The following is a 23,474-nucleotide window of genomic DNA, read 5'->3' on the forward strand; positions in this document are numbered from 1 at the left end:
AATGTATTAATAAAAATAATTATTATTTAATAAAAATAATTTTAAAATTAAAATTAAAAAAAAAACAGAATAAGTGAAAATACGTGGACACCGAATATTAGTATATGTTATATTCACGCCATTAGTATCAGTAAAAGTAAAAAGACTAAATTGTTAGTATTATATGATATAAAAGTAACGATATTTGTAATATATTATAAATTGAAATAATATTTATAATGTTAGGTAGATATTTTTTTTATATTTTATTATAAATAAGGACTAAAATTAAAAAAAAATTGATAAACTGTCAAGCAACGGAGCATGTTGACAATGTGTCGAAAATTTGGATGGATAACATATCCAATATTTTATCTATAATTATTTATATTCTGCGTGTGTCGAACAATGGTGTGGACCGTATTGATGTTATCCGATCCTGAATAGTGAATACGCAGACCACTACCGTTGATCATGAGGGCCCCACATGACCTACGGTGTAGATTTAACGCGAGCCAGCTGCAATGCAATATTGATTCTTGTCTTGTCTTGTACGGCCACGCCGCGTATTCTACGTGTATCGAATTCTCTTCACAGTCTGAGCTACCAAAATCAATCGAATGCGCCAAAATCAACGGTCGCTATCGGCAGATCAATCATCCATCGGAAGCCACCCACAGCTGATCCGATCCCGTTTTTTCTCCATTCACTTCCCCTGATCGTATTTCTTCCAACTGGTATTCTGTGGCTGGAATTATAATAAATCTTGAAGATCTTAGACTCACTCAGACTGAATTTTCAAGCTATTCGGATTTCTTGGCACATAAAAGCTCCCTAGTATAGACCTGTCGATTCTCTTTATCGCTTATCGCCGCCATTTCGAAATTGGGTTTCCTTTGTACTGTTCTACTTTTTTTTGCAAGCACAAGCTCGAGCACGCTCGTACTCTGCTAATTGCCTTTGAATTTTGGGTGGATTTATTGGAAATTGAGCTTATGTTCGTGAATTTGGATTTAGGTGAGGATTAGGTCGGATTTGGGATATTAGTTAGTTAGTTTGTATTTTGCTTTGTTGTTGTTGTTGTTGTTTATGATGTTTGAGCATTCAATGATTGGGTAATGTAACAGTGTACATCTTGATTGATTCTGGTTGATCTGATCTGAGATGCTTACAGGAGGAGGCAGTGTTGTTTGTTGTTGAAACTGTTGGAAGGAACAGTCGCTCTTTGAATGAGTCATCCCAAAATTAAGCGTAGAATTGGCAAGTATGAGGTCGGGAGGACGATTGGGGAGGGGACATTTGCCAAGGTTAAGTTTGCAAGGAATTCGGATACAGGGCAAGCTGTGGCCATCAAGATTCTTGACAAGGATAAAGTCCTAAAGCACAAAATGGCAGAGCAGGTTGTTTTTGCATATGTTTGTTATCCTCCTCGTGATCATACTTACATACATACATGTTTAGATGCTCAATTTTGTGTTGGTTACTGTATTTTTGTCGATAATTGGTAGGAGGCACCGAGGCGATTTAGTTATTTAGGTATTTGATTCTTGCAATCTTTTGATATTCATGTTGACAAATGGATGTATCTTGTCTTGTGCCCCTTCATTGGGCAGATTAAGCGCGAGATATCAACAATGAAATTGATCAAGCATCCCAATGTTGTTCGCATATATGAGGTAGGTAGGTAGGTAGGGTGCATAATGCGTTATAGATTTCTATCTATGCTTTACTCTATTGTTTATTTCTATTATTGCAAACTTCGAAAGTATCCTCATGTTGAAGGAACTTGTTTTCGATAGGTGCTGGCAAGTAAGACCAAGATATTTATTGTTTTAGAGTTTGTTACCGGCGGAGAGCTCTTCGACAAAATTGTAAGATATTTATTACTTTGGAGGGAGGGAGCCAATCAACTCTGTTTTGTTACTTTGTGGTCCTAAGATTGGATTCTTTATATGTATGTGTGTGTGTGTGATGTAAAGGTAAATAATGGAAGGATGCGAGAAGACGAAGCAAGAAAATATTTTCAGCAACTCATTAATGCAGTTGATTATTGTCACAGTAGGGGAGTTTTTCACAGGGATCTGAAGGTTGTCTGTCGATTTTGGATAGGAACTATCAGAGGAGCATAATTGAATTGGATGGATATTCTTACTCGATTTTACATGAAAAAAGTTGACATTTTCTTGACTGTTGCAGCCAGAAAACTTACTACTGGATGTTGCTGGAAACCTCAAAGTTTCCGATTTTGGATTGAGTGCCCTATCCCAGCAAGTCAAGGTAAATTTCGGGTCCAAAATATCACGAAAATTTTAACATCATACTTTTCTGATTTTGGTTTCTTTAATCAATTCAGAAAGTGAACTTAATAAATAGTATATCAATGTGATATGGCAGGATGATGGTTTGCTGCATACTGCCTGTGGAACTCCAAACTATGTTGCTCCTGAGGTACATACAAGTTATTTCATCTCATCAACCTCAATATTATATCAATATGATGGATCTTATTGACGAGGTTAAAATCCATGAAGGTTTTAAATGATCGAGGCTACGATGGAGCAACTGCAGACTTATGGTCGTGCGGGGTCATACTCTTTGTACTGCTTGCAGGCTATTTGCCTTTCGATGATTCTAATCTTGCGAATCTTTATAGAAAGGTGAGTTATTTTGCGAATCCTTTTTCTTTTTTTTGCACTTCTTTAATGGTTTTGCTGCATACATTTCCAGATATCCTCAGCTGAATTCCGGTGCCCTCCTTGGCTTTCTTTCGGGGCCATGAAATTGATCACCCGAATCCTAGATCCAAATCCCGAAACTGTAAGAAATTACAATACGTATCCTTACCTTCTTAATGGTAACATTTTATATGATTTTACCGATTTCACCATTTATTGCATTGCAGCGTATCACGGTTGCTGAAATATTGGAGGATGAGTGGTTCAAGAAGGATTATAAACCTTCAGTATTTGACGAGAAGGAAGATGCAAATCTGGACGACGTAGAAGCTGTTTTCAAGGATTCCGAGGTGTGTTCTTGGTTCCTCCATGCATCCTTGGCTCGAAATTCAGCAGCAGCATTCAAATGGGTCTAACATATATAAATCCTATATGATATAGGAACACCTTGTGACGGAGAAAAAGGAGGAGCAGCCGGTTGCCATGAATGCTTTTGAATTAATTTCCATGTCTAAAGGTCTCAATCTGGGAAATCTTTTTGAAGTGGAGCAGGTTGGTTCGATCTAGTTCTTATTTGCATTACTGCATGATCTGGTATTAATTAAGATTTTGAATATATATATATATATATAAATAATTTCCCTTAATTACTTGGTTGGAATGTGTGTTTTACTAGGGATTCAAAAGAGAAACGAGGTTCACATCCACGTCCCCAGCCAATGAAATAATTCATAAAATCGAAGAAGCCGCAAAGCCTCTCGGTTTCGATGTCCACAAGAAAAACTACAAGGTGATATGCCTGAGAAAATCGACTCTGTCCTGTTGTCTTGTCTTGTTTTGTCAGTCTGCTTTACGATGCTATCATTGATTGTTTTGTAATTATCCGAGTCCTCTTAGCACTTTGAACAGTATTATGTCTAATCTGTAAAACCGATCCTAATTTCCCAGATGAGGCTTGAAAACTTGAAAGCAGGAAGAAAAGGGAACCTCAAGGTGGCCACGGAGGTACAAAAGATTGTATTTAGTCGAATATGTAGATCATCATCATCATCTATTCATTCTCGTTCAGGTTTTCCAAGTCGCGCCGTCTTTGCACATGGTTGAAGTCCGGAAAGCCAAAGGGGACACTTTAGAATTCTACAAGGTAATGTTGTACCTAAGTACTTGTATGAATGAGTAGTCAAAGTGTAGGTTGTTTTCGTCGATGCATTTGTTTATTAATTATGTATGTATGTGTGTAGTTCTACAAAAATCTGTCGACCTCGCTGGATGATGTGGTTTGGAAAAGGGATGATGAGGACATGAAAGAGAAGTAGAAGTAAAAGTTGCACAGGTACTACTATGTACTTGTATTTAGTTTGTGTGTTAGAATGTACAAGATTAGTAGTAGAGTAGTAGTAGTAGTGTATTTTTATGGTTTGATGGAATGAATTATGATACTTCCTTCCTTCCATCCACATTTAATAAAGAAAATAATAGTAGTCCGTAAGGATGGTCTGGCAGTGTGGTAGTGGTGTATAGTCAACTTGTGACAGTGAGATTATGGATTCAAACTCACCCATGCGCCGTGTGACTTGCATTGTCGGGCTAGTTGAAGTTCACCCACTCCACCAAATGGCCCATTTAGATTTATTAGTTTTGAGAGATTTATTATTTGGCTTCTTCAAGGTATTTTATCTTATTAAATTTATTACTTGTCTTTTCTTTTCTCTTCTCTTCTCTTTTAATTTATTACTAGTATTATTTAATAAGATGGTAGTGGATTTGAAAACCTTCTCTTTTAATATTTTAAATATTCTTTATAATGTTATTTTGAGTTTGTTTACCCAACTTATTTCTTGTGTTACGCATTTTTCATAAATATATATAATAATCTATATAAATATATTCTATTCATCTAAAAAGAATGTTTTAATACAAAATATTGTCTTTTATACCACTGATACGACTGTTTATATCTAATGTAAAAAAAATGTAAAAAAAACATATTTATAAATACAAAATAAATCGACTCCAGTAGTGGTGTAGGAGTGAACTATTCGGTTGTTCATAGTCTAGTCCCGGTGCTTCCTTAAAGTTACAGTGAGCTGGTCCAGGACCTCCGTCATAGGCGGGCGATGGCGGCAGTCATTGTGCAGGCAGCGCAGGGCAATGGCGGCAGCAGCCTGCGCTTCCTTCTTAGAGTACTGCCCCCCCAGTCTCGAGTCCATTATTCTCATCACTTTGCGGCTGTCCCCCAGAAAAGGCCTCGCCCACTCCACCAGCGTCTCGTCGCCAACTCCGGCACACTCATCGCCCACCACCCGCTTCCCTGATACAAGCTCCAGTAGGAGCACGCCAAAGCTGTACACATCACTGCTTGGCGTCAGGTGACCTGCTCCAACAACATTCGATTCCAATTCTATTTGATTCTCAATTCTTTCTTAAAATCAAGGGAAAATTGCAAAAAATATCCCACGTATACCCTATTATCATCACTTTTGGCCGCGCAATATGCCGCACGTAAGAGAGTGTGATAATAGGATATAAGTGTGGGATATTTTTTCCAATTTTCTCTAATATCAAATAATAATGAATGTTTTTTCCAATCCAATCCGAGCGAGCACAAACCTGTTGCTATGTATTCGGGGGCTGCATAGCCTCTGGTCCCTATAACACGAGTTGAAACATGAGTCCTGTCGCCTTTGGGACCCTCCCGTGCGAGCCCAAAATCTGAAAGCTTTGCATTAAAGTCCTATAGAAAGAAAACGCAATATTAGAACCCCATACCCACAATAAATCAATCAATCTTTCTTTTACACATTCCGGTTCATAAAAAATTCCGATTGAACAACACACACACGCAACTTCATTACGCTCTTCCGCACAAATGAGTTCAATCAATTTCTACCACAAAAGGCCATATGCTCTAAAATCTCCATGATTTAGATACAAATCAAAATGTGTCTATAAATGGTGAACCAAAGAAAAATACTTAGATTAGATGTGACCCAATCAGCACAAATCAACAAAGTGGATAGCATAACACATGATAAAACAATATATAACACCTATTTTGACAGTACATAGATATAGTTCCATATAGCAGTGTGTATTATTGATTTCAGCGTAATAAGCATATATACACAACATGGTACAATATATAAACTGAACATTGTGCTATACTATATACTTACATGCACTATCTGCAACCGCGCCATTTTATCAACAATTGTAAGATTCACAATTACTAAATAAGAAAAACATATCTATTTGTTTGTTTATCGACACCCTAAATAGCAAAATCTGTCTGTTTGTGTGTCTGTCTATTGACTATTGTTAGCTGACGGAAGGAGGAGTATGTATTTTCTGTGCAAATACTTGCCTGCCCGCCTCTCCAAGACATTTGTTTGAGTTTGAAAGATGAAAATTATATTGGTAGCAAAAAGTTTATTAATATATATCTAAGTTTAGGATAAGTTAAGTAGAGACCGAATCAAGAAGCACGTTGGATGCCTTCAAGTCGCGGTAGATGACATTGGCGTCGAGACTATGCAAGTAGGACAGGCCTCGGGCGACATCCACGGCAATCCGCATCCGAGTAGGCCAAGCCATAAGCTGCACGCCTTCTGCAAAATCAACACTATCAGACAACAACAACAACATGTACAGTAGAGTAGAAGGAATGGTGTGCTCCTCTCCTCTCCTCACTTCTAAAAAGATGATTCTCGAGGCTGCCTTTCGGCATGTACTCGTACACCAAGAGCTTGCTCTCTGATTCGCTGCAGTATCCGATAAGCCTCACCAGATTCTCGTGGTGAAGCATTCCCAGGCAGTTCACTTCAGCCTGTAAGTAACAAACAACTCTTATCTTAGTCCAAATGTTATGTTTATGCTAATGCTATGTTACTTTACTTATGATGATGATGAATAATAATATGATCAAATTTGAAATTGAAATTGGGTGGCTAGGGTAACGTACGCTCCACTCCCGGTGGCCTTGGAAGCTCTCGGCCTTGAGTTTCTTGACGGCGACAACCATTCCGGTGCCGGGCCGGCTGGGAGCGAATGTCTGCTCGTCAATCCAGCCTTTATAGACGTATCCGAAGCCTCCCTCGCCGAGGAGGCTGTCGGAACGGAAGTTGCGGGTGGCGGTCTTGAGGTCGTTGAAGGTGAACGATTTGAGGTTGCTGGAGAGGCCTTTCGACGCCAAAATTGCGGTGCAAATTGTGCTCGAAATCTGCTGCTGCACCATGGAATTGCCCTGTCCGTCTGGAGTAATCGCTCTCTTACCATCTGAGGGGAGGGGAGGAACAAACAAAAATCATTTAGTACAACATAATCAAGCAAGCAAAGTAACATAATAAGGTCAACAAATAAATCAGTATGAAGTGAAATTGAAAAGCCTAGGAAGGAAGGATTTGATTATAGTAGTAATATTGTTGTACCGGAGAATTGTCCGGAGGAAGCGTGGGCGAGTTTGACAGGCTTTCCCAGGCAAAGCCCCATCGATATGAATATGATGAAGCAAGCGGTTGAGACGTGACTTGAGCGATGAAAGTAAGTAAGCAGAGATGGAGAAGAAGAGGAGGATTTGGAGAAGATGAAGAAGGAGAAAAGTGCAAGTTGAAGAATGGTGAAGCGAACCCAAGTCGGCGGCCATTAAGGAGGAGGAGAGTCTGATGATCTGAGAGAGAGAGAGAGAGAGAGAGGGCGGTCTGGTCAAGGGAGAGGAAGGCGAAAATCTTGATTGAAAATGATGCCCAAGACTACTGACTCACCCATCCATCGCTCATCCCATACTTTCGTAAATTTCGATTTTTTTTTTTATTTTTATTTTTCTTTTATATTTATATTTATTTTTCTTTTATATTTATAAATAAATGGGATTGCTTTGGACCGGCCGGACCTTAGATACAAAATATTATCTTCGTCCCTTAATAAATTATTTATTTTTATATTTTAATCTATTTCATAAAAAATTATTTATTTTTTACTTATCATTATAATTTATAATATATTACATAAATATTATATTAATAATTTTAATTATTTTTATTTTATTTATTGTATATCAATATGATACTTAATATACCAAAAAACAAACAGATATTGAGGGACAACAGAGGGGTATTAAACCCAATACTTTTTATGTCCTATCACAATTGATACTACGACACCTTTTTATTTTTGATAAAAATCATTAAATCAAAATATATTTAATAAATATAAATCAAGTTAATTAACTACATAATATACAATATCATAAATGGCGTAGGACCTACTCAAAACTCCTTTATTTCTATCTATTTTTTCAAAAAAAATAAATATTTTTTATCTATATTTAAAACTACACATCTTTTATGAAATTTATTTATATTAATTATAAATAAACAAAAATATTTTTTTATTTACTTGTATTATAAAAAATTTTATTCTCTACAAAATTATATTTATATTGCATATATTTTTTAATTGCTACATAATTGTTAAATATTTAAACATATACTTTAATTTTTTTTATCATATATATTAGATTTACTTTAAAATTATAAATATTATTAATTACAAAAAAATAATATAATAATATCATAACTCATTATTATTAATTAATTAATTATTCTTATCTTAAATACCGTGTTCCTAATCAAATAGTTCAATTTCGATGGGACGGAGGGAGTATTATTTTGTTCAATGATAATTTAATATAGAGCCGTCAAAATGGGTTGGCCCGCCCCGCCTCAAATTTTAGGAGAGTTGAATTGTGATTTTGTAAGCCCGTGAAAATGCGGACCTAAACAGACCAACCCACGTGGGCTGTGGGTTGAGAGTGGGTTAGCCCGTAGTGGGGCGGGTTAGTCCGCGGGCCAAGTAAATATAATAACTAGTACTCACCCTATCAACTAAATATATTTTTTTTTTATCATTTTTTATTTTTACATTAAAAATTATAATAAAAGTAATCAAATATTAATATCAGAATATATTTTAATTTTATATAAAATACAAATATATCATCATAAATACAATTAATTTATAAATAACTTATAAAGAGAAAAAAAAAATATCAAAATCATCTTGTACATTTTATTTAATAAGTAACATATTATTATTTTTAATCTACTGAAAAGATATATTTTTAGTTAAGACGAATAAAATTAGCTTAAATAAATAAATCAATATTGTCTACACGTGTCTTTTATTTTATAACTCTATTATCAATGTCACTCTTATTTATTTCGATTTTTTATCATTTGTTTTGTTCGTCTTCCATTTTATTGTTTTATAATATTTTTTTATTAAAAAATGTACATATTCATAAAATTAATTATGATTTATTTGTAAAATATTTCTTATTATTATTATTATTAAAATACACTAACTAATAATATTTAAAATTGAGAATTTTTATATTTGTTATTTATTTTAAAATATTTATTATTTAAATTCTACAATAAAACTACTTTTAGCTATTTTTAAATATTAATTACGAAAATATTTATAATATTAATATTTTTAAAAAGCCCATGGGCTAGTTGTTTAATTCGCCAACCGCCGGTGGATTGGGTTGGGTTAATGAAACGTTGATCCGCCCCGCCGTGGGTTGGCTCGCACGCAAACAACCTTCTTATTTGCGAGTTATGGTTGGTTGTGGACCAATCCGCTCCGTTTTGACAGGTCTAGTTTAATCCTTGATTAGGGACACGATATTTAAAATAAGTATATTTAATTAATTAATAATAATAATAATAATGAATTATGATATTATTTTATTATTATTTTTATATAATTAAAAATATTGATAGTTTTAAAATAAATTTAATATATATGATTAAGAAAATTAAAATATATATTTAAATATTTTAAAAATTATATAGTAATAAAAAAATGCAATATGAATATTATTTTATAGAGAATAAAATTTTATACTCCTTCTGTCCGCCTCTAAGGGTTTCATCTACTTTTTGCGTTATTGTACTTAACATTAAAAATATCTTTATATTTGTATAATTTTTTGCACAAATGTCATTATAATAATATTATAAGACATTTATAGAAGTATTTTTGTCATTTTTTCTTAATTTGTATTATATTTTCATATAATAATTAATATTCAAATATCAACACGCAAAAAGTAAATGAAATTCTTAGAGCCGAACAGATGTAGTATAATACAAGTAAATAAAAAAATATTTTTATTTATTTGTAATTAACATAAATTAATTTTATAAAAGATGTAGAATTTTAAATATAGATAAAAATATTTATTTTTTAGGAGAGATATAAAAATAAAAGAGTTTTCGGTGAGTCCTACATAATTTATGATATTATATGTTATGTAGTTAAGTAATTTGATTTATATTTGTTATGTATGTTTCAATATAGTAAATTTTATCCAAAATAAAAATATACTCCATCCGTCCCGCCACAGATGACCTCATTTCTTTTTTGGTACGTCCTACAAAAGATGACCACTTTTCATTTTTGTTAAGTTTATCAATCTTAAACATACTTAACTTATAAATCAATTTAATTAAACTTCTAACATCTACGTAGGACCCACTCAAAATCCTTTTATTTCTATCTATCTCATCGATTAATAAATATTTTTATCTACCTTTAAAATTCCTTATTTTTTTCATAAAACTAATTTATAATAATGATAAATAAATAAATAAATTTTTTTATTAATTTGTATTATATAAAATTTTATTGTCTACAAAATGATATCCATATTGCATATATTTTATTGAGATATAATTCTAAAAATATTTAAAATACCAACACCTTTATACATATAAAAAATAATAAAATATAATCTTAACTTATTATTAATAACTCAATAATCTATATTACATAAAATACTGTGTCCCTGACAAAAAGCTTCGTCTATCGCGGGACGGAGGGAGTATTAATTATCATGGAAAGATAAAAATTAAAATATTTTAACCAAATAACATTGAAGGGTGGAAAGTAAATGAGAAACTTAAACCTATTATGGCTCTATACTCTCGAAACTTTGCAATGTTTTAAATAATAATACTAACAATAAATACAAAATATTTTTTTATAAATGTAAAAAGATTTTAAAAAAAAAATCATACAATAAATAAAAAAAATTAAAAAGTAAAAAAATCAAATATTTAATTTATAATAAAATATTTTATATATTTCACATAATTGTAAATGATTGATAGAGAGTTAGTTGTCACATTAGAACTTATGTGATTTGGACTGTATGGCTGGAATATTCTTGGTTGCAGTAATATTTAAGTCCAGTTTGGATTTATTTTTTGCATGAATTTTTTGTTTTTACCTCTAAAATATTATTTTTGTATTTGTTTGCATTCACTTCGGTTTAATAACAAAAGTAGTTTTTTATGCTGAAAATATTTTTTTCAAAAACACATTAAGGACAATTTTTAAAATAAATAGAAAAATTTTTCAGTTAAAATTACTACTTCCTTCGTCCCATTGGAAGGGTGATATTTGTTTTTTCACGTAGATTTTTGAATATTAGTATTATATTGGATTGTAGTAAAAAAGATAAAAATTACCCCTATTAATATGGTGTAATGTAAAAGTAATGATATTTGTGTAATATATTGTAAGTTGAAAGGGTATTTATTATATTAGGTAAGTAATACAATTACTAAATTAGGAAATGGTAACCTTGTTTCGAGACATATGCAAATAGAAAATGGTAACTTTTCAATGGGACGGATGGAGTATTTTATTCTTAATAATAATAATAATAATAAATACAATATATAATATAATTAAAAATAATTAATTTATACATTATATTTTCATAAAAATTAAAAAATAATTATAATCTTATTTTTTAATTTATATATTATAGTTGAATTAAAATTTAAAATTATGATTGAGATATGAGGAGTATATAAATTTTTTTAATTATACTACAGTAATTAATTTATAAAATTTCAAATACATTGTAAAATATAAATAATTTAATATATTAGATTGTAATTTTAAATTTAATCTATATATTATCCTTATAAATTAAAATTTTAAAATATAAATAACAAATTTTAAAAAGAATATTTTTTATAATTCAAAATCTTTAAATATAAATTAATAAATTTTTAAAATAAATTATAAAAAGTTGTATAGAAAAATACAATTATATTAACAACACGTCATTTCGAGTAATTTTTTAACACTTTAAAAGTACTTTAAACTTTATTATATCAAAAGAGTTTTTTATAAAAAAATTACTTTTATAATTATTCATTCAAATACAAAATCGAATTTCTATTGCTTTTGACTCCGGCTTATTTTTTAAGACAATCCAAATGAATCCTTTGTCATTTAATTTGAAGTTAGTTCTACAATAATTTTCTACCGTATTCTGCAATTTCTAGAATGTTATATTCGTGCACGTCACACTAAAATTGACCGGAATGCACATTATTTTGCTTAATCTTGTTCTACGCTCCGACTTCTCAATTATTTATTTTTTTCGATGACTGTCGATGAAAGAAGGTGAAGTTATATGTATTTTTTTTTATGTGAACTGATTCGGGTTATGAACACGGTCAACATCTATCCATAGTTATATTCGCTTGATTTATGCTAAAATAAAGCATTAACTTATTAATTATATGAATCAATTACATATCTATTCCTACATGCAATCTCATACGTTGATTAAAAGTTTCATTTAATGATTGTAATTTTTTCAGGATGATCCTAAATATTGAATTGAGAAGTATACCGTGATTGTATATATATATCAACCGATATATAAACTAACAATATAACATATATATTAATATAATACAAATATAACATATAAATTGATAATATATACTTCATCCGTCCTGGAACATATGATCCATTTGTCCGGGCACAATTATTTAGATAGTGTATATTAGAACATCGATTATAATGACTTTTTTTTCCCATTACCGTTATCATTATTTTTTCAATTTTTACTATAACAATATTCATTATCTTTAATAGGGAATACAATTATTAAAATTTATTATTTTTTTTTAAAAGTGATTACTTCCAACATACTAAAAAAATAATTAAATATCATTCCTAAGTTATATTGTATTAATAATGTATTTCTTTTATAAATTTATATTATACTATAATTTATTTTATTTTATTTTTAATTAAAATATATATTGATTTATTCAAAGTAATTTTAATTTTTAAAATAATAAATGATATGCTTATTAAAATTTATATCGATTAATATTTAAATTTTAAATTATAATATTATATAAAAAATTATTAGACAATAAAAATATACGAAAATATGTATAAATGAATAGATTATACATTGTTTATATATGTATATATATTATTACACAATAAAAATATACACAAATAAATAAATTATTGTAGATTTGATAAAATAGTAAATGTAATGTGATGAAAATGATTTACTGATGAGAAAAGAGTAATTGAATGTTGAAATGAATATTATATGAATGAGAGAGATAAAAAAGATAATGAAATAGAAAAAAGATAATGTTGAAATACTCCCTCCGTCCGATAACAAAGTATCCATTTTTTCAATTTAGTTCGTCCCATAACAATGTATATATTTCTTTTTTTAGTAACTGTACTATCTACCTAATATTACCAATACTCTTACAACTTACAATATATTACACAAATATCATTATTTTTATATCACACACTAATAAGGTTATTTTAGTCATTTTATTTTATTTCTATTACATTCAAATATAATACTAATATTTCTAAAACTACATGCAAAAAACAAATGAGTATTTAGTTATGGGTCGGAGGGAGTATAAGTTATTTGTGACCGGAAGAAGAAGTATTATAATTGATCTAATACAAATAAAACATAATTTAGTTTATTATAAGATAAAAAAAAAAGTTTAATCGAAGAAGACCATTATATACAATATATTTTATATGGATTATTAGTATAGATTATGTTAGAAATTTTGGGGAAAAATAAAATCTATATATAAGCAATACAAAATAGACTCGATAGACTCAAATTTAAGTAATCTAATCTATGAATAAGATCAAATATAGACATAAATCTATTAAATCTAAAAATGAATATCTAAAATATCTCATATTATAATATAGGCATGATGCTTATTAATTCTGGTCAACATTCTAATAAGTCTTTTAATATATATATATATATATAATGGTTTATTTACGGAATAATTTGATTATAAAAAAAATTTGGTTATAAAAAATGATAAAAAAGAAAGTGTATAATAACTAAAATAAAACTGAATCTCTAAGTAAAGATAATTTCATTTATATATTTTTGTTTAATGTATTATAAAATAAAATAGTTTAATCGAAGAAGACCATAATAATGCACATATCAAATAATCATTATAATATATAATTGTGTGAAATAAATGTCCAAATGCTATTATTGATCCAAGACTTGGAAATATTTGACGTGACATTAAATAGTATAAAAAAAATTGACAATAAATAATTTTCAAACTTTGAATGTGAATTATGATAATGATAGGGAACGACGTTGCTTAATTAAATTGTGTCACGGTATGCCAATGCCATTATATAATTTGACTCCACTAAATTAATTTAAGGCAAAATTGCCCATAACTCTCTTGTGGTTTCGAAACTCAGCATAAATTTCCCATCTACTTTAAAAATTGCATGACGTCTCCTTATACTTTAAAAAATATTGCATGAAACCACTTTGTGGTTTTGAAACTCAGCATAAATCCACATTTTATTTTAAAAAATTGCATGACGCTCACTTATACTTTCAAAAATATTGCATAAAACCCTCATGCCATACAAAACATATAGATATGAAATCATCTTCTTATCACACGAGGAAAGTTTCATGGTGGTGGGGTTTCATGCAACGTTTTTTAAAGTATAAAGAAGTACCATGCAATTTTTAAAGTACAGACGCTAAATTTTGAAACAACCGGGGAGTTATAAGCAATTTTACCTTAATTTAAAACAACCCTTTTTATTATTATTATTACATTGGAAAATCGCACGTCAAATTTAAATATGGTCAAAATTGGTTGTTTGATGGCTAATAAAATTCAATTGAGAAAGTAGGAGAACACATTTTGTCAATAATTAAGCCTCACTTCATTCACACATTTTGTTCTGTTTTTTTAAGTTTAATTCAAATTTTTTGATTATATAATTATCATGATAAATACATGATTACTTCTTACATAATATTACCACCTAAAAAAACTAAAATTGAAAAATAATATAAAATAAAATTAAAAAATATACATTTTCATTTTCACCTATTAAAAGGGTAAGTAATAAGTATACATTATTTTCGCTTTTCCCTTCAAAGTTAGTTAATTTTAATTCTTGTATTCTTAAAGGATAGTTGATCTCTTACGGTCCAAGTCAGGTTTGGAGCTTCAATCGGGACTCATTTTCCCCCTATTTTTGCAGCATTGTTGCTACACTTCCTTTTTGGAGTGAGGTGTTTTTTTATGATTTTGTTATTTTTGTGGTGTATGGTGTACTTTTATTCCTATTAGAAAATGATGTATAATTTTATGTTTTTAAAAGGGATATATAATTTATTGGAAAGTGATATATAATTTTATTTTATTTAAAATAATGTGTAATTTTCTTTAAAAAAAGGTGATATATAATTTTATTTTTTAAAAGTAACGTGTAAATTTTACTAATTAATTTTAATATATATAATTTTTAAATAAAATATAAATTATATATTTTTGGGTGATAAAATGTAAAAGTAAATTAAAGGTAAGTGTAATTTATAAATATTAGAAATTATATAAAATAATATAAAAATAAATATATAGGAAATATAGTTTTTATAGTAGAAATTTAAGTTTATGGTTAAAATAAAATTACTGTAGATCAACTCTATATTTTTATTGTAGCTGCTGCCAAATGGAATAACGAGTTAGAGATTGTCTTATCTATTAGTATGTGGTGAGTTTTGGTGCTGATCCCTATAATTAGCAGCATGCTGATCCATTATGAGCCGTTAGATTACAAAAATTAATCTATTTGTTTGTATTATTTGAAGGGTATCAACGTAATTTTTATTTTCTCCTAATTTATATAACCGCTCCGGCCTCTTTCTCATTCCTCCCGCGTACGTTCAACATCCAACACAAAAATAATGTAACATCTTTCAATACAATTAATGGATGAGATCTATAGAAACATGCAAAATCTATTCGCCATTAATTCAACCTCAAACAATCCCCCAAGAAGCAATGAAGACATCGAAGAAATTGGAGTTTCAGATACTTCATCTCCTTCACTCAACAACTTGAGTGGTTTCATGATTGGAATGACGAGTTGTTTGCGTTTCTTCTTGGTAATACCTTATGATTGAGTAGCCTTGATGCAGCTTGGGGGAAGAACTCGAACATTATCCATGAAAGTTGCTAAATGAAATAGTCTGCCACACAATAGACTATAACTATACCAAGGCAATATCTAAACACTCAAACTTCGACATGTATCCAGATGTATCACTTAGAAAATATCAATTTCAGAGCATCAAGAGCATGAGTCTAATAATCCATCCCAAAAAATTTGAACAAAGATTGCGCAAATTAAATCTAGCACCTCAATATTACCATAACGTAAGGAAAATTCGACGCTAAGCTCTCACCAAATTCCTAGATACTAATGACTGAAATTCAACAATGGAAATTGTAACGAGTAGTTTAGTTTAGGATCAGTGATCACCCCATTCTCAATATAGAATTCCAAAATTGGAAGTATTAGGAATATAGGAATGAAGAGATATTACCGAGCTGAAGTGGTGAAGAGTGTGGTGGAGGTGTGGTTTACGCCGTGTCTAGGCTGGGGTGGCAGCTGGAATTGGAGGCGGTCCGGTTTGGAAAGGGTGGCGTCACTGAGGCATCGACTGGAATTGAGGCGGACCGGTCTAGAGAGGAGTAGTTTGGGCCGGTTTGGCCGGAATTGCGGCGGCTACGCGGTGGTTGGAGAATCGCGGCCTGGGGCAGTTGGAAGAGGAAGAAGAAGAAGATGAATCAGTTCGGTTTGATTGGAAGAGATAAGAGAAGAGAAGAAAAGAAGGAGAAAGGGGAGGAGGGCTGCTATGGTTTAATTTAAAAAAAAGGGACGAAAAACAGTATGCAATAAGGTATTTAGTCATGGTCATAACTAAATATCTTGTATTATTCTGGAATTGGGTATGGTTTGGAAAGGCTAGATGAAAAAAAATACAATATGAGAGATGCTAATTAGTCATGCCCATGATTAAAAGTCACCCTTGGCCTGATCTTTTTTTGAAGGGGGAGAGGGGATTTAAGAAAATTGATCGCACCTTCGCCAAGAGCTAGTAATTATTTTCCAAAAGACCTGCACAAAACCAAACAAAATAAAAAGACAAGCAACCAATTAAAATTAAAGAAAGCATTTAAATGGTTTGGATTGTCTCCCAAAAAACACTTTTCTTTATAGTCTTTTAGCTAAACTTGTTTGCGTCTTAGTTCTCAACTTCAACACTAGCGAGAGACATCAACTCTACAGATTCAAGTGGGAATCTCTTGTAATATGACTTACAATGTCCATTGACCACAAAGGTTTTCTCCGTCTTTAAACTCTGAATCTCCACTGCACAATAAAGAAAAACTTTAGTAACGATAAAAGACCCTATCCACCTAGAGTGCAGTTTTCCAAGGAAAAGCTTGAGACGAGAATGATATAACAAGACTTTTTATCCAATTTTTCAAAATTTTTTCTGGAGATGTGATGATTATGAAAGGCTTTGGTCTTTTCCTTGTAAAGTATCGCATTCTCGTATGCCTCTTGTTGAACTTTCTCTAGCTCTTGAATTTGTATTTTTCGATGGAATCCGGCTTCTTGAAGATGTATATTGCACTTTTTTATTGCCCAAAATTCCTTGTGTTGAATTTCCACATGTAAGTGGCAAGGCTTTCTATACACCAATCAAAATGGTAACATCCTTATTGGTGTCTTGTATGCTATTCGGTATGCCCACAGAGCATCATCGAGTTTCAAGCTCCAATCTTTTCTATTCGGTTGAACTATTTTCTCCAAGATAGACTTGACTTCATGATTGGAGATTTCTGCTTGCCCATTCGTCTGAGGATGGTACGAAGTTGACACCTTATGAAGTACGCCATATTTCTGAAGAAGTCCAGCCATGATTTTGTTGCAAAAGTGAGTCCCTCTGTCACTCACAATTGCTTTTGGCATTCAAAACCGAGAGAAGATATTTGACTTAATAAATTCTGAAACCACCTTAGAATCATTAGTTCGGGTGGCTCTTGCTTCCACCAATTTCGAAACATAACTCAACGGCCAAAACAATATACAAGCACCCATATGAATTAGGAAAAGGTCCCATAAAATCTATACCTCAAACATCAAATATTTCAGCAAACATCATAGGCGATTGAGGCATTTGATTACGGGAAGAAATGTTACCTGTTCGTTGACATCTATCATAAGATTTACAAAACTCAAATGCGACCTTGAAGAGAGTAGGCCAGTAAAGGTTACATGTCATAAAATGACAAAAGGTCAAAATAGACTGAAATTCACCTTCATTAACGCACATTCGAATGATTTGATCAGGACATCACTTCCAAAGGTAAGGGTCATCCCAAATGTAGTATTTTGCATCACTTTGTAGCTTATCCTCTTTTGCCTTTGCCCAACCTCCAGGAAACTTATTAGTGACTAAGTAATTAATAATATCACCATACCAAGGGTATGTAGTTACAATGGAGATAAGTTGTTCGTCAGGAAAAGACTCTCGAACAGGAATACCTTCCGACTCCACGGGTATGTGACTCAACTGATCAACCACCAAATTTTCAGTTCCTTTAGTGTCACAAATTTCTATGTCGAACTATTGCAGAAGGAGCACCTATCGAATAAATCGAGGTTTGGCCTCCTTCTTTGCCATCAAGTAGCGTAGAGTTGCATGATCAGAGTAAAAAAACACTTAAATGCCTAGAAGATAAAATCTAAATTTCTCAAGAACAAAAACAACAACAAACATCTCTTTCTCCGTGGTAGAGTAATTTAATTGAGCACCATTCAATGCTTGTGAAGCATAGTAGTTGACATGAGAAGCTCTCCCAACTCGTTCCCCTAGAACAGCTCCCACTACAATATCGCTTGCATCACACATCAGCTCGAATGGCAAGTCTTAGTTCGGAGGTTGAATAATTGGTGGGGTTGTGAGACACTCCTTCAATGCTACAAATGCCTTATTGCAATCATCATTGAACTCATATGCCACATCTTTCTGTAGGAGGGAGAAATAATGGCGCTCTGATCTTGGAGAAGTCCTTGATAAATCGTTGGTAAAAACCTGCATATCCTAAAAAACCGCATAGCTCTCGCACAGAAGTAGGGTAAGGTAAAACAGTGATTAGCTCAACTTCAGATTTATCTACTTCTATACCCTTAGGTCACATCTTATGGCCTAAGACAATTCATTGTTGAACCATCAGTTGACATTTCTCCCAATTAAGCACAAGGTTAGTTTCAATGCATCGTTTCAGGATTAGAGTCAAATTGCCTAGACAATCATCAAAATTAAAGCCATATACACTAAAGTCGTCCATAAACACTTCAATGACTTGCTCAATATACTCAGAGAAAATACTCACCATACATCTTTGGAATGTAGCAGGGGGCGTTATACAAACCAAAAGACATTATTTTGTAGGCAAAAACTTCAAATGGGCAAGTGAATGATGTTTTCTCCTGGTCTTCAGGTGCTATCGCTATCTGAAAGTAACCTGAAAATCCATTTAAAAAACAGTAATATGCGCGACCAACCAGTCTTTCAATCATTTGATCAATATAAGAGAGGGAAAATGATCCCTTTTTTGTTATCGCATTGAGCTTACGGTAATCTATGCATTGGCGCCATCCAGTTTGCTTTCGAACATGGAGTTTTTCTCCTTCTCAAGTATCTTCCACAATTACTTCAAATTTCTTGGGAACTACTTGGACCGGGCTTACCCATCTACTATTGGAGATAGGGTAGATGATACCAGCATCATGTAGCTTCAACACTTCTTTCTTGACTACCCCAGTCATAATCGGGTGTAACTTTCTTTGAGCTTGTCTCACCGGTTTGTGGAGAAGAGACCGACTATAATCTTGAAGCTGGTTTAACCTTGGTCACATTGAGGGCATTGAGTGCATTGCCTAAGGAGATAAACAACGATGAACAATGGGACAATATTTTTCATTGTAGATCCAAGATAGCCAACAAGGTTTGTAGCATGATCATAGATGGTGAAAGTTGTACCAATTTGGTAAGCGATCTTGTGGTTCGGAAATTGGGGCTGAAAACTGAAGCCCACCCAAATCCATATAAGCTGCAATGGCTTAATAATTGTGGTGAGGTCAAGGTTACAAAATTAGTCCATGTTGATTTCAATATCAAGGACTACAATGACCAAGTATTGTGTGATGTGGTCCCTATGCAGGCATGCCATATCTTGCTTGGGAGGCCATGAAAATTTGACAAAAGGACAATGCATGATGGGCACCTGAACCGGTATACACTCATTCATGACGGAAAAAAGATTACACTTAAACCATTGAGTCCCAATAAAGTGAATGCCGACCAAAAGTACTTGTACCAACAACAATCACCAAGAAGAATGACAAGTTTGATTGGGGAGTAGAGCAACAAGAAGCTTTTGATTCACTGAAGCATAAACTTACACATGCACCCGTACTTGCACTTCCTGATTTTTCTAAGGCTTTTGAGATTGATTGTGATGCGTCTGGTGTAGGGATTGGAGTTGTGCTGTCCTAAGAACGACGTCCGGTGGCCTATTTCAGCGAGAAGCTACATGGGGCTGCATTGAACTACTCAACGTACGACAAGAAGTTGTATTCCTTGGTTCGAGCCTTTCAAACTTGGCAGCACTATCTTCGGCCCCAAGAATTTGTGGTGCACACATACCACGAGTCACTAAAGTATATCAAGTCTCAAGCGAAGTTGAGTGCACGGCATGTACGTTAGATTGCCTTCATCGACACCTTCCTATACATTGTCAAATACAAAAAAAGTAGAGAGAATGTGGTCGCCGATGCTCTATCTCGAAGGTACGCACTTGTTACATTACTTGAGTCCAAGTTGATGGGTTTTTCTCATGTGAAAGAGCTTTACGAATTTGATTCTAATTTTGGTGACATCTATACTGCGTGTGCTAAGCATGGTCATGACAAGTATCATTTACATGATGGTTATTTGTTGTATGAGAACCGTTTATGCATTCCTAGATGCTCACGTAGGAATCTTCTTGTGCATGAAACACATTCTGGAGGTTTGATGGGTCATTTTGGTAGGTCTAAGACTTTGAACATATTGCAAGAACATTTTTACTCGCCACACATGAAGTCTGAGTTGAACAATTTATAAATAAATGCATTGTGTGTAAAACAGCCAAGTCCACCATCCAACCCAATGGGCTGTATACTCCACTACCCATACCCGAATCACCTTAGATTGACATTTCTATGGACTTTGTTTTGGGATTGCCTAGGAGTCGGGAAGGGAAAGATTCAATATTTTTTGTTGTTGATAGGTTTTTGAAAATGGCGCACTTCATTCCATCTACGAAAACCACTGATGCCGCACATGTTGCTAACTTATTTTTTAGAGATGTTTTGAAACTGCATGGTGTGCCGAGGACAATTGTTTCTGATCGGGACACAAAATTTTTAAGTCATTTTTGGAAACTTTGTGGGCAAAATTAGACACTAAATTGTTATTCTCTACTTCACACCACCCTCAAACGGATGGTCAAACTGAATATGTGAATAGGACTTTAGGGAGTTTACTACGTACCTCAGTCCGTGAGAATATGAATTCTTGGGAAGAATGTTTACCTCACGCAGAATTTGCTTACAATCAAACTATTCATAGGGCTACTAATTATTCCCCTTTTGAAATTGTTTATGGATTTAATCCCTTGACTCATTTGGATTTTTTGCCATTGCCATGCAATGAGCACAAAAGTCTCGATGGCAAGAAAAGAGCTGAATTTTTGCAGCAATTACATAGCCGAGTGAAGGAAAATCTACAACGGGTTGCTCACAATTATGCCAAATATGCAAACAAAGGCCGGAAGAAGATTGTGTTCCAACCCAAAGGGGGTGGTTCACGTTTTTTTTATGCCCAGTTGAAATAGATATTTAATCAAAGAAAAATTGCAGTACCGAAGTATTCTTGCTTGCTTAGGAACCTAAGGAACTTGTCTTAGACCCACTAAATCGAAAAAAAGATAACTCGAATGAATATGTTGAACCCTTGCGAAGGTTGGAAGCAACGGATCTATAGACTTAACCAAAGACCCGATTTGATGGATAAACCAAAGTGTAAGGAATCGCTCTCAAACACTTAGTTTAAAGAAAGAACTAAAATTCAAATATCTTCAAAAACAAGGATGCTCAAATTACATCTAAATTTTCCCTTTTATAGACAAGGGAAAATAAATGCAAAAATTGGAAACTATTGCATTCATTCTAGGAAATAGTTAAAACAAATTAATGCAATAAACCTGGGAAACATACTAGATTCAATGCATTCAACCTTGGACCTTTAAACTCATCTTGGAACTCCACACTCTCATTGATGTCATCTTGGAAATCCACTCTCATTGATGTCATCTTGAAAATCCACCCTTATTTATGTTGTCTTGGAAATTTACCACCATTTAAGATTTTTGGAAGTTCAACAATATTTAATTCTTCTTGAAATTTCCACTAATCACATTGGAAATTCAAGTAGCATTAAATAAATTATTGATTGGACTTCTCTAGTAGGGCCAACGAAAATGCACATTCTTGACGTTCGTCTTGATCTTGGTTCGGCTGGATTAAAATAAGCAAGGGCGAAAGAGGCCTCCACGCCTGTGTTTTGAATTTATTTTTTTCGTCCAATTGAATTGCTAAGGCTAAAACTTGATCTTGAAATTTTCGTGTTTTGCTCAGAGTTATTGGTCCCAAGGATAGTTGAGGTGCTTGCATGGTTTTGCTTAAGACAGCCTCGCCAGATCAACTACCACCACCTTCATTACCCTCTTTGTCCATTCCATCATCTCTCGTGCTATTGTACTTGCCCCCCTTGAATTGATCATCGCCCTTTTCGTCCATTTACTCACCCTTTTGAAACTCCCCATAGTATCGATCTTCCTCACTGCCCATGTCCGAGAACTCGGACTCCGAGTCTAACTCATTCATAGTTTCAGCGACTTGTTTTCCCTTCGCAATGTACAACTCGTTATTTGGATCAAATCCACAATCATCTTTATGCCATACTTGCTGCCAACACAATCACCCAGATTCTCCTTCACAGGCTTTTCCGAATTTGATGATGCAATATCATAGACAACGCTTCCAGACAGAATTTGATAACTTGAGTTGGTATCTCTGTGCCAACCAATAAGGGACACTTTCTTCTCTAAGCCTATCTCGCGCCATTCTTGATCACATGTGGCGATCGGCATGCCAAATTCTTCAGCATATATGTGTATATGCCTCTCCCCCATAGTGTTTTCGAAACATTTCCAAGATGTAATCGTCAGTCTTCATAAGAAACATATGTTTAGTGCAAAAGCCGCAAGGGGTTATCTTTGATGTGTGATACATCTGAACCGCAAGAGACTTTCCATCAATGCGTCCATACATATCAACCAACGTTCCATAGTAAATTTTGTCCTTATCGATATTTTTGAACAATATTTTCTAGCCACCGCAATATGGCATGTCTGGGCCTGGGCTTTCGGGTTGAAAGTAGCAACCCACCCACAAGTATATGTCAACGTAGCCATC

The 23,474-nt window shown here is 32.8% G+C and overlaps 2 protein-coding genes across 5 annotated transcripts; one reads left to right on the forward strand and one right to left on the reverse strand.

The window, feature by feature from the left end:
- The first annotated feature begins 612 nt into the window (after positions 1 to 612).
- Positions 613 to 4,363, forward strand: LOC127253508 (CBL-interacting serine/threonine-protein kinase 3-like). Of its 3 annotated transcripts, none has more exons than XM_051278137.1 (15): positions 613 to 716; positions 1,154 to 1,379; positions 1,593 to 1,655; positions 1,779 to 1,850; positions 1,959 to 2,066; positions 2,176 to 2,256; positions 2,374 to 2,427; positions 2,511 to 2,636; positions 2,707 to 2,796; positions 2,882 to 3,004; positions 3,096 to 3,206; positions 3,331 to 3,444; positions 3,603 to 3,659; positions 3,724 to 3,798; positions 3,896 to 4,363. In XM_051278137.1, the coding sequence occupies exons 2-15, from the start codon at positions 1,209 to 1,211 to the stop codon at positions 3,968 to 3,970; spliced, it is 1,320 nt and encodes a 439-aa protein (XP_051134094.1). In that variant the 5' UTR covers positions 613 to 716; positions 1,154 to 1,208; the 3' UTR covers positions 3,971 to 4,363. The 3 variants fall into 3 exon arrangements, with proteins under 3 accessions (XP_051134094.1, XP_051134093.1, XP_051134095.1); XM_051278136.1 differs by lacking the exon at positions 613 to 716 and adding an exon at positions 723 to 996; XM_051278138.1 differs by lacking the exons at positions 613 to 716; positions 1,959 to 2,066 and adding an exon at positions 723 to 996.
- A 161-nt stretch (positions 4,364 to 4,524) lies between these two features.
- LOC127253510 (probable serine/threonine-protein kinase PBL4) lies at positions 4,525 to 7,424 on the reverse strand. Of its 2 annotated transcripts, none has more exons than XM_051278139.1 (6): positions 7,082 to 7,418; positions 6,616 to 6,929; positions 6,345 to 6,480; positions 6,126 to 6,262; positions 5,265 to 5,388; positions 4,525 to 5,028 (listed from the first exon to the last, which is right to left on the reverse strand). In XM_051278139.1, the coding sequence occupies exons 1-6, from the start codon at positions 7,140 to 7,142 to the stop codon at positions 4,709 to 4,711; spliced, it is 1,092 nt and encodes a 363-aa protein (XP_051134096.1). In that variant the 5' UTR covers positions 7,143 to 7,418; the 3' UTR covers positions 4,525 to 4,708. The 2 variants fall into 2 exon arrangements, with proteins under 2 accessions (XP_051134096.1, XP_051134097.1); XM_051278140.1 differs by having other exon boundaries at positions 4,739 to 4,997; positions 7,082 to 7,424.
- Positions 7,425 to 23,474: the final 16,050 nt, after the last annotated feature.

The sequence above is a fragment of the Andrographis paniculata genome, unplaced genomic scaffold, assembly GCF_009805555.1.
Source record: "Andrographis paniculata isolate CXL003 unplaced genomic scaffold, ASM980555v1 Contig51END, whole genome shotgun sequence".
NCBI classification, from domain to species: Eukaryota; Viridiplantae; Streptophyta; class Magnoliopsida; order Lamiales; family Acanthaceae; genus Andrographis; species Andrographis paniculata.